The sequence below is a fragment of the Cryptomeria japonica genome, chromosome 6, assembly GCF_030272615.1.
Source record: "Cryptomeria japonica chromosome 6, Sugi_1.0, whole genome shotgun sequence".
Classification (NCBI taxonomy): Eukaryota; Viridiplantae; Streptophyta; class Pinopsida; order Cupressales; family Cupressaceae; genus Cryptomeria; species Cryptomeria japonica.
This window is the reverse complement of record NC_081410.1, coordinates 326,042,711-326,054,872: the sequence shown is the minus strand read 5'-3', so window position 1 is coordinate 326,054,872 and position 12,162 is coordinate 326,042,711. Positions and strand designations below refer to the sequence as shown.

At 38.4% G+C, this 12,162-nt stretch overlaps 1 protein-coding gene across 2 annotated transcripts in view; it reads right to left on the bottom strand.

Annotated features, from left to right (window-relative positions):
- LOC131044166 (protein STRUBBELIG-RECEPTOR FAMILY 3) overlaps window positions 1-11,525 on the bottom strand; it is a 95,859-nt gene extending 84,334 nt beyond the window's left edge. The window contains exons 1-6 of one of the 2 annotated variants that reach the window (XR_009105630.2): window positions 10,381-11,525; window positions 10,128-10,285; window positions 9,633-9,727; window positions 8,969-9,474; window positions 8,026-8,733; window positions 7,681-7,841 (exon numbers count right to left, since the gene is read on the bottom strand). Coding sequence is in view for 1 of the 2 variants with exons in the window: in XM_057977441.2 (XP_057833424.1) it covers window positions 7,681-7,841; window positions 8,026-8,733; window positions 8,969-9,474; window positions 9,633-9,727; window positions 10,128-10,285; window positions 10,381-10,603 (1,851 nt within the window). In the remaining variant the exon portion in view is untranslated. The remainder of the gene's footprint in view (window positions 1-7,680; window positions 7,842-8,025; window positions 8,734-8,968; window positions 9,475-9,632; window positions 9,728-10,127; window positions 10,286-10,380) is intronic. The other variant, XM_057977441.2, reaches the window with a different exon arrangement.
- Between the last annotated feature and the right edge of the window lie 637 nt (window positions 11,526-12,162).

The following is a 12,162-nucleotide window of genomic DNA, read 5'->3' as shown; positions in this document are numbered from 1 at the left end:
ATCTCGTCCTTGAGCCTTCATCTTCAACATTGGAGCTTCTCTCTTAGGGGGGGGGTACATCGTCTCTTCTTTTCTCTCTTATGGGGGGAATCGTGATTGTACTTATGTGACTGATTCAGTACCTGGGGGGAATTTGGAGTCCTTCATACTTAGTCATGTTGGAAAGAGAGACTGCATAGATGATCCAATGTTGTCATTGATGGCAACTAATGCTAATGCACCCATCTGCATAGCTCAGTTTGTTCATACTGAAAGAGTGATTGATTTTGGTTAAGTCCGACAGACTGGAAAACAAAGTATTTGTCAAAGAACAGGATTGATCGATCCGTACTTCAATACAGGTTTATATCTTGTGTTGCGAATCCCAGGGAAGCATTATGGATGTGTTATCTACCATATTCCTGGTTTGTGGCATCCAGTGTTGACTCATGGATGAGTTAGATGATCCAATGTGTTGATTCTCAGTTTGACAGAGAAGTTTAGCAATATCATGTAAATAATCATTGTGCAGATTATGTGGATTGATTTTGGTACTCAATTGTGTGATCGTGGCGTGTTATTGCACAATTTTGGTAGTGTGTGGACAATTCTTTTTGGTCCACATTATTGTTTTAGTTTGGATTCAACCGACTTGGTACACACGTTTCATTGGTGTGCTATGCGTTTTTGGGTCGACGTGTAGAAGATCTAATTTCATGTTGCGGATATATAAGAGTGATTGATATTGTCATTTTTATATCAGTGGTTGTGTGGAAAAATGGTTTTGATCGAGTGTATGCACCTTCACGTGCGCAAGTGAAAGACTTCTACTCAGGAATATTGAAGAACAACATAACAGAGCAGTGTAACATTATGTATTTTGTGCTTAACCAGAACCGTACTCTAGCATTTGTAGATGCTATTCCTCAGTTCAAACATTCCAATTATCTTTGTAATCATTTTGTAAAGCAGTGAGCCTTCTGAGGTTGTAGCTCTTATTGTATTTGAGCAGTGAGCTCTAGGCAATGTGCCTGAATGCATGTGCATTCCCCTTATGTAATATTTATATAATTCTAAGAAAGTATATTAATCTTGTGAGTCTCAATCCCACCGTGGTTTTTCCCTTAACCGAGTTTTCCACGTATAAGTCTCGGTGTTATGGTGTTGTTGCTAATTGCTTTGTGTTTCTGCATTTCTTTTTTGTTCATTTGCATTCAGTGGTTGAAAGAACAAGTTAAGAATGTTAAAAATTGCAGAACACTGATTCACCCCCCCCACCCCCTCCCTCCTCTCAGTGTTCCTTGATTCCAACAAGTCACATGTACTCTTTTTTCATTTCTTTCTCTCTTTTGAAGAGGAATTTTCTCCCACTAGGCTTTTCTTCTTTTCTCCATTTGTGAGAGTTGCACTAGTTTGTACATGGGTACCTAATCAAGCCTTCGTCGTCGGGACCCATCTATGCTTGCATTTTGCATTCATCTTTAGCTTTTTAGCTACTCCCTAAGTTAACCTTAAGGCATGGTGTTTGAATAATTAAGAAAATTATCTAATTATTTAATTACTTTTTCACTTAAGATAAACTTAGGTGTTTTTTCCTTTTATTTAATTAGGCTAATAAGAGCTTAAGTTGTCTCATTCATTATGATTGTAACACTTGGCACTAGCTAATTTAATCTAGCATTATGCTTTTGCATCTAGGATTTCATTCATCCTTTTATAAGGATTCATTCATTCATTGTATCATATTCTTGTGTGCAATCAATCCAAAATCCTCAAGTTGTTGAGCATATTTTTCTCTCTTGACCTCTTATGTGACAAGTGTTTTGCTTGCAGATGATTGTTGGCTCCTGTGGTTGTATTATCAACTTCTACAGAGTGTCCACTTCTTTCTTACTTTATAGTGCCCTACACATAGCTGAAATTTGTTTTGTGCTACTGTTAGTACGAGAGGACTCATTTGAAAAATTTGACTAGCCACTAGGGGCTTATGAATGGCTTAGAGGTACCTTGTTGAACTGTAAGGTCCCTTAGTTGGGGTATTCCAACAATATAATTCATTTTTTTAAATAGCATTGTATAATTAAATCATCTAATAGTTATTGAAATTAAGAGTAAACAGAAAATTAACATTATTGAAATGATGAATAATATCACCTACTACTAATCTATATTTCATTTCCAAAAGCCAACCATATTAGGGATTGGAGAGGAAAGCATGTAATATCCCCAACAAGTTTTTCAATTTATTTCCAATTACAATCACAACAAGAGCCCGTTAAGGTTAGGAAATCAAGATACAATAATGCTGAAATTGTAACCCTTCCACTTTCTGATCACCAAGTGCCCAATATGGGAAGGTGAGAGCATACGGTGTTGAGGGGATCGTTAGCTTTAAATAACTAGAAACAATACAATGCTCGGGTGGCAAGCGAACCCCTTCCACTTTTCAGCGGGATATGGAGAATATTAAAGATCACTTGGCGGTGAACCAGTCAAGGATAATACAAGATACTGAAGAACAATCACTCTACCGCTTATGCAGTGGGAGGACTAGAAATGAAATTTACTATCAACTCCACCGCTTGTTCAGCGGGAGGACAACATTTCAAAATATCCAAAATAGGCGGCTAAGACAGCCTCTTCCACTTACGCAGTGGGGCTACAAGCAATAATCCAAAAAATAGTTGTTAGTACTACTAACTAGCTTTACAATACACATTATGGATTATCAATACATGAAATATCACTATCCCAAAGATAGGCGGCATAGCCAGCCTCTTCCACTTATGCAATGGGACTAACAAATAACATAACTTTGTTGTTAGTACTACTAACCAGCATTACAAATCATATAGAATGAAGAATCAAGTGATGATAACAAGTCCAACAACTGCAACAATAATAGATAATCACTCCCAAACCAACTTAGACTACTCACACTGAAAAGCTCTTCTAACACACAACTATGAAATTCTGATAAATCAATAACACGCACAGAAAACACACAGACCAGCAAGCTACGGACACCCCAAAATGCTCATAACTTCTCCAAATCAACTCCGAATGACACAAAAACAGAAGCAAATGAAAGCTATGACTAGGGCGATGCAACCAGAGACTCAACCCTGCACTGCGAACACCACAAACAGCCAACACGCAACCCAAGGCAGCCAAGAGATGGTACGGCCCAGCTGGAAAGTTCGATTTACTGCCAAAAATCAGAAAGAACACCAAATGAAATGCCAAGGTGGAAGAATGATCGCCCTCCAAATACGCTTCTAACGGGCTATTACCCAGAATAATCGATTGCACAGGCAGGGAGATACGATCGAATCTTCGCTTCAGCCACACCAAAAACCAGCAACACTGAAATCCACACCACACTGAAAATCTGAAAATGCACGCTAAAATCGAACCACACATTCAAAAGATCCAATCACAGCTAGGAGTGATGTCTCAGACTCGAAGTCTGTCAAGAGCCCTAGGAGGTATTCACCCTCGAAGATTGTCTGGAGTTAATCCGACAACATAACGGTGTAAATTGTTTGAGATACCAAATGAGAAGCCCAACACTCTCATTTATAGATTTTGAGGGCTCAAATTCAAATTCACATTCCCTCCAAATGAACGCCAAATCCAAATGCACATTCTCTTCACATTATTTTGAAATTACATTTCATTTCTCCTTCCTCCAAATCGACCTTCTCATAGGAGCAAATATTCTTTATAAAAATGACAATAAAATCATAATGTGGCATCCAAGGTAGATAAGTGAAATATATTATAAAATTAACTTCTTTCTCCATAAGGCGTCCATCTTGCCGTATTAATATTTCACTTTATAAAGTATTATTCCTCAACAATAAATCACCCAATATATAATTAAGGAAATGACTTATATATCAATATAACTTAAGCAATCCCTTTTAAATAAATCGTCCAACCTTTGACTTAAGTTATAATTTAATTTAAAACACCATTTTTCATCAAATACTGAACCTGCCAAAACAAGCTCCAAGGATATGGGGAAACAAACTGAGAGAATTGCCTTGCCAGAAATAGTCACTGAACTAAGCTGAGAAACCCTTGCCAAGAATAGCACCAAAAAATGAGGGAAGACCAACTGCTCAAATTGACCTGCCGGAAATAGCCATCTGAAGAAGCCTGTTGACATCCTGCTAAAATAGAACTGCTAAAAATAGTAAGTGTTTCCAAAGTGATTTTAACCACATTCTGAGCAGTCATCGCACTTACTAAAAATAGTAAGTCCAGAAAAAGTAACCCGATGCAAATGCATGTCGAACCATCCTGAAGCTCCCTGAAAACCCAGAAGGAATCCAAAATCCAAATTGTCAAACTCCCACATACAACCCTTGAAAACACCAAAGAATACTCCTAGGAAAAAGGAAACCCTAATTTTTGCTCCTGACTAGCCTACGGGCCTCCGAAATAGGCTAACGGCCAGCTGAACTAATCACTGCGGAGAAGGGGACATTACAAAGCACAATAGGGCACTCAAAAGTTGTTCAACACAATTAATCCCAAGAACATGACATAGCACCCCTTAGCCCACAAGTGGCAGGAACTCCCATCCATCCAACATGGGGTGGTGTAATGTCCCCATCCTAGTCAGGAACAGTGGTTTGAGGAGTTAGCCTATTTTTGGACCCTTGTAGGCTAACAGGGTAAGGATAAGGGGGTCAGTAATGTAGTATCTTGAGGAGTGGTCTATCTATTTGTTCTAGTTTAGTGTTGAGTTCAGTTCTGGTCTTCGTTTTTCATCAGTTTCTAACATTATATGAGGATTTCCTAATTTTTAGGGAAAAACTGCTAAAAATAGACATGGTCCTATTTTCATTGGTGTGGTGAACTGTGGCCCCAGCTTCTAACAAATTTAGTTTCCGAGCAATAATGAGGGAGATGAATTTTTAAGTGGTTCCCACAGGCAATTAATATTTTAATGAAATATTAAAATAAAACCACAAAGTGCATCACTTAAATTTATTTAAGTGAAAAATTAATATCTCCTAAGTTAGGCGTTGCTTTTAGGATTAAGTTGGGAACCCTAAAAGTAAGTTATGATTTTTAAAAACCTAATTGCCAAAAATCGTACTTTTTGGGTATTTAGGCAGCCAAGATGGAAATTAAACCTCATTCATTGATATTGAGCATTTGACATTTCTTCTGAGTACTTGGCTATAGCGGCTAGGGTTTGGACCTGTTTTGGAGAGCGTGCATTCTTCAAAATACAGTAGCTTTGAGATTGTGAAAGATCAATCGAAATGTTGCAGCTTGGTTGGCTTCATTCAGAAGTCAAATTGAATTAAATTGGGGCAGATTTGGCTTCTTACAAGGCAGATTTGTTGTAGGTTTCCTATTTACTGTTCTGTTAATTTGTTAATTTTTCTGTGGTTTGGAGGCTTCTTTTCCCAAACACACAGCTTGCTCATTTATTGGCACCATCTTCCACTGTTGGGTGTCTTAGTATTAAATAAGAGCGGATCTGAATTGTTTCAGAATAAAAATCATAACTTGTAAGTTGCTGATTGAATTCTTTTAATTCAATAAATTGGCTAAGGACCTACGGGTATGCTTCTAAATTCTCCAGTTTATTATTTCAGTTGATTATTTTCATGTATTAATTCAATATGTGTTGCAAATTAAAGAAATCCCCTTCTGCAACTTCTGTCTATTTCTGAAAGACCATCTTAATAATCAAAATTACAAAGAAGATATACAAATTACAGCAGGTTGAAGAGTTGAACCAGCAAGGGTTCATCACAGGTGGCCTTCTTAATTCGTGGGAACCAATATCCTGCATCTTCCAATTGTGTCTCTATACTTATCCATACATGATTGCTTTTTAGGTTATAGCTTCGCTTCCAACGACCAACCATTGTGGGAATTGGAGGGGAACGCACAATAGGGCACCCGAAAATTGTTCAACACAATTAGGCCCAAGAGTGTGGCATAGAACCCCTTGGTCAACAAGTGGCAGGAACTCTCGTCCATCCAACATGGGGTGGCCTACTTAATTTGTGGGAACTGGCCTGCTGCCTCTCCCAATCCATGCAATGATTGTTTGTAGGAAAAATAAATAAATTTAATCAACAATATAAGAGTCTAAGCAGATTGGCTATTCCCATTAATGATCATATCTACGATACGTAAAGGACTACATATTTAGACAATGTACTTAATCAGGTTGTATACCAATTATTTGCTGATTCTAACAGCTATCTTTGCTGATTGCAATTTACATATATCTATCTCAGAATCTGATCCTGTTTGATGAGTGCAGATTCCATATATATATGAACTTTGGATCTTATTCCCTCTTATGGACAATCTTCTTGATTGATCATTCATTAATGATCTCCAGTTTGATGCCCCTTATTCCTCCCCTGTTGATCTCTTTTTATATCCTCGAGCCTCCATGAAGAGAGGCATCTCTTTGAAGAGTGACAACCCTTTCAAAGGAAATCCAGTTTTATAAATACCATCTAAGAAAACCAATATGGAAATCCAGTTTTATAAAATTGTGACGTCTTATAAATAAGACAATTTTCTGCATATCCAATTTTATCATTCTTATTTCAGATTTATTTCTATGTTTGAACAGTGTCATTTTGGTCTATTAATTGACCCTTAATAGGATCATTGTTTTATTCCATTGAATCTTCAGGGATGTGATCTGTCTGAGATAAAGACTGTGATCTAATTGTTATACAAGCTGTAACCTACTTCGATGGGTCCATCACATGAACACCCTTTTCAAGGCCTAGCTTATTTTCAGCAGCCATTCCAAGCTTAAAAGCTTTATTGTAAAGATTCAATTTCAATAGCCCTCTTTATTATAAACGAATACAAAAATGCTTCTAGAAGAAGGAAGCTTCAAGAAGCATAAAGCATCTAGAAGGAAAGCTCATGTAAGCTTCCAACATAAAAAAAGTACAAAACAAATTAACATTGTAATATTCTTTCATACTAACTAATCAAATATTTTTTCTAATCTTGAGACTACACCTTATCGGGCAGCAGCACAAATGGATTAAATAATAGTTGAACATTTTTCAAGGGCTTGATATGGATTCAACAAGAACCTGTTTTATTTCCTTCCATTCAATTGATTTGAGTTTTCTCGATTGTAGAACTTAGAAAGAACCACTCTTCTCAAACAATCGGCTTAGAAAGAGCCAGTTTTTCCCTAGGTTACTCTTGCACATCATAAATGATAAAGTGCAATCGATGCCTTATCTAACCGCAAAATAGAACTGGGATATTTTGAGGATATGAAGAGCAACAATAACAATTAAGCTAATTTTGGTTTGACAGCAAGTCCACACTTGCAATTATGAACATTGGGGATTCCAGCATTTAATCATCTTTTTTCTCAGAAATTAATGGATCTGTCAAAATATTTACATATGAAAAAGCTAACCAACCTACTGCATTAAACAATTTACCGTCTTGTATCATTTTAAGGCTACTTTTCTTACCAAAAAACATGACTTGAACCCTCACCATATAAATATAACACATCCCTTGAAAGCTAGTTTCATTACCTCAACAAGTGACACACACAAAACTACATATTCATGGCTAGCTAATCACAAATGTAACAGAACAAGCAACCAAGATAATTCTTCCTTGGAAGACTAATCAAGAAGAATAGTTATGCTCCAAGGAACAGAGAGTTACCATTGGTTCAAAATCATGTGTCAGAAGAATGTTATTAGGACGTAGATCACGATGAACGATACAACCAACACGACACTCTTCATGTAGATATCTCAGCCCTCTAGCTGCTCCTATTGCTATTTTCTGGCGTGCAGACCATTCTAAAGTTTCCCGATTTTGACCTGCAAAGTGCAAATTCATAATAGTGAAGAAAGTATATACCCACAGTTCTCCCTATGCCCATTTACTTGAAAACCTTCAAACAAAACCATTGAGGACAGTATGTAACAACTAACAACACTTTTACTTTATCCATGTACTTGGAAACCTTCAAAATTAAACAGTTAAAAGTAAACAAATGGTTACCATATAAATGTGTATCTAGTGAACCATTACAAATATACTCGTAAACAAGAAGCCTTCGCTTATTCTCGATACAATATCCAATCAGCGTCACAACATTTCGATGTTGAGCACAACTCAAAACTTCCACTTCTGAGCAGAACTCCAAATCTCCTTGAGAGCTTGCAGGCTTATGCTGTTTAACAGCTACAGTCTGGCCATCTGGAAGAATGCCTCTATGAACAGATCCAAAACCACCTTCTGCCAAGAAATTTGCCTGCGAAAAACCATCAGTGGCATGCTGAAGTTCTGCATAAGAAAACCACCTTGGAGGCTTGCCAAAAGCAGGGGCCTTGTGTTGACAAATTGAACAGAGAGGTGGAGGACCAAGAGGTGCATTTCTCTGTAATGCCATTGCTTTTCTTACGGTAGAGGTTCGATCTAAATCACCAACACAATTTTTCTTTCCTATTCTGGCTTCTTTGTCCAACTGGGAAAATCTGTCATGTAGGATCCTTGTAGTCTCAGATTTGGAATTAAGTTTCTCAATATCCAATTTTGATGTTGTATTCTGTGACATATTTTCTGCTGTCCATTTTGAGGGAAGCTGAAAAGCATTAGAAAACTTGGCTGACGTACTCAAATATGAAAGAGCACCAGGCACTGTTCCAGCCACAGAGCTTACGGAAAATGCCGATTTTTTAATTTCTCCAGGAAAGGAATCCCTGTAAACTGATTTATAACCAAGACAAAAAATGCCAGAATCAATAAAAGAAGCAAAACCATGGTGAGAATGAAAAAAAAACTTGTTCAATTCCTTATGCACAGGGTATTACACGAGATTGAGCGACTCTTAGCAAAGAAACAGCTCTGTGTCAGCAACAGGAGGAAGCATAATAGATCGTTTCAAAATCCATATTCATAATTTTCAAAATATCGGCTCTCATTTTCTAGGGCTTCATAGTACCTGGATATGGTTTCACATGCAATCGATTCTGGTAATAGATATCAAAATTTGCAGAAGGAGAACTCGTTTCTTCACTGTCGGAATCTGAAATAGTAATTTCATCTTCAAAATCTGTGGTTTCAGCTTCCTGACAATTTTTATCTCTATCAATTGTTTCTAAAGGCTTTATTATCATATTAAAGGCCATGAATGGCGAAGTCCCCTGATCAGAGCTGGAAGTAGACGATGTGGCAACCTCTGTAGCTGTGAATGGTGTTCCCAAATCTGGACTACTAGAGGGAGTAGCAGGTCCTCCACGAACAGAATCCAGTACTTTGTCTGTGTTATTTTGTGTGGCTTTGCCTTCGACTTTGATCAAATCCAGGCAAGGTGAAGAACACTCAAAAGCATCTACTGTTTGGGATCCTAATAAGTTTAACCGAAGAATTTTGGGGCTAGACCGCTTCATTACCACAAGATTACAGTGTAGTTCTTCCATGCAATATTTCTCTTCTTTCTTTAGCTGCCTGCACAAAATTAAAACAAAACCAGCGCCGCCAAAAACAATCAGGGTTGTAATTCTTCAAACAAGTAATAGTAGAACACATATTTTATATCAGATTTTCACACTTAGAACTCTCAAAAGAAAACTAGATAAGGAAATAAAGATAGTAAGGTTGTTTACTTGTCCAGAATAACCCAGGTTGCTCGCAAATTTTTTGCTTCAGAAACTACTGCGCCGGGGGATTCCGCGGAAACTACTTTTGCGTTTACATTGACCTGCAGCATAGAGTTTAATAGCTTAAGATGTTGAAAATACTAGAGGAGGAAAAAGAAAAGGTGGCGATGCAATGAATAATGCTTTAATAGCATTTCCATTTTCCGTGCGTTGCATTGCATAGAGTTCGTTAAATACAGACGTCATGTATCGCCAAATGTCCAACTTCGATTTTGATGGAACGGGACGAAAAAAGTCCATATGTAGTTTAGGACGAAATAAAAATCGATCAGCGATCCTTATGCTTTGTACGCCTAACTGTAGGTGCTTCAGTAAGCTTGTCTACTTGTAAATTCTAGGAAGCCGTTTGCTGACGTGAAGTGATGACCATCTATGGAAGGTATTTAAAAAGAAGAAAAAAAGAAAACACTGGCATTATAAGAAAACCAGTTAAGGTTTTACCTTATCTGTGTCGCAGACATTGTTTAGCTGCAGCACCATTTGACTACATGAATCGCGGATTGCATCCCTGCGTTCCTGGGAAAAATATCCGTTGTGGCTTCTCTTGTAGCCACCGGCACAGTCCCGAGCAAAGATTGGAAAACCTGGTGACCTCCTACCTGAACATTTAAAACACAAAAACATGTAGCAGTTCAACAATCTCTCGTCCTAATGTCCCGAGGAAACGAATCTAACTTTGAGTGCGAATTGTTACCAGATTTATCGGCAGAGACGAGGGCCAGAATGGTTAAGCAGTCTCCTGGTTGCACGACATTCGTTAGGGCCCATTCTAAAGCACATTTGTTCATCTCCTTGGCGCCGCCATTCACAGCAACCAGAATCTTCTCGCCACTACGACCATCGCGTCCGCCTCCGCGCGTTGCTTGCCCACTCTTGTGCTTCCAACTCTCGCTACTGTCAAGTCTAATAGAACTCATGATGGCGAATGGACTTTCGGCTTCACGGCCAAATCGCAGCCAAACAGCGTCTTCTTTCCTTCCCAAGCCGGAGGGTTCCTGTTGACATTACGATAGGCTATTTTTGGTCCTCGAAGCTTTATTTCGCGGAACAGGAGCCCACTGGACCAAAATGCAAAGGAAAGGGAGTTTCAATATCAAATCTGACTCATTAGTTAAGGTCTAGGTCGTCCAGCGTGTTCCTGCAATCTGACTCCCGCGTCCCTCGTACTCCGGATCACACAACGCATTTAAAGCAAGCCTCCGTAATTGCCAAGGACACAACAAACAAACCCCCGTTTCGATGCACGTCTCTAAACGTCAATACGCAAATGACGTACTTGTCATCTTATCCTTCGATCCAGACAGGCTATCTATCTTCTTAGAAAAGCGGTGTACTACACTTACTCTGTAATCGTGCTCTTCAGAAACAACACCACCATTCATTGCAAACAACTAAACCAGATGGGACTGCATCGTTTAGACAGACAATGAGGAAGATCCAAAAGAAACTCAGCAACCATGCAGGAGCTCTAACACTTCATAATCATAGGATCTTATTAAAAGTCACACTGCCTAAAATTCCTACTATTACTATTCATTGAATAAATGAGAGCAACTGGCAGACAACAGCATGAAGAAGGCAGCATTGCATAAACAGGGCTGAGATCCCCATTTCCATCGTTTGCATGCATCGGTCAAATTCTTAACGCTATCGGAATCAGGTCGCTTTCCCGTAAATATCTTTTGACAGAATTCCACGCGTATAGAAAATGGACACTTAAAACACTGGAAAACCGGATCTCCTGGAGGCCCAACACTAGCTGTGAAGCCAAGCCTGTCATACTCATCGCCAATATTAACTACGCTTTAACTCCCACTCCCACTCCACTCACAGCCCCGGTTGCGTGACCAGACGTATAGGTCGGTCAGTAGCCCATTCCCCATTCGTATTGGTGGTACTTGAAACTTGTGTACCATACCAAACCAAACCTGTTGGCACTTCCTAGGCTCTAGGTACCCCATCCCATCACGAACCAACTCACTTTTCCTTTCTTCCCTTTCCTTTTACCCTTTCATGTCTCCAAACACCTAGGGAGCATAACATAGTTAATTTTCCACATCTACATATTCTTAATCATAAATTGGATTTTCCTTTTTTTTTTATATGATATAATTTCTTATAGCTAGTGTTCTCGTTTTTTGGTAGCTAGTATTTTCGCTTTTGGGTATTAACTATGCACACTCTGAATTCGTTATGTGTGAAAGGGTCAAAAAGTGGTCAATTCAAAGTGTCTGCTTGATAGATGACTCTCATTGCACCAAAAAAATATCCAATTACAAAATTAAATAGCATTTGATTCTAAGTGTTTATCTATGGACCGCTCACATTTTTCACTTTAATGTTAGGAGTGTGTGGCCATTTAATTTTTCAACTACCATTTTATCTCCATCTTCAATCACATGCATAGCTTGGTTGGCACGCATTGTTGAATATTATTGTGCCCTAAAAACATATGTTTTCGTCAATTTTGGGGATT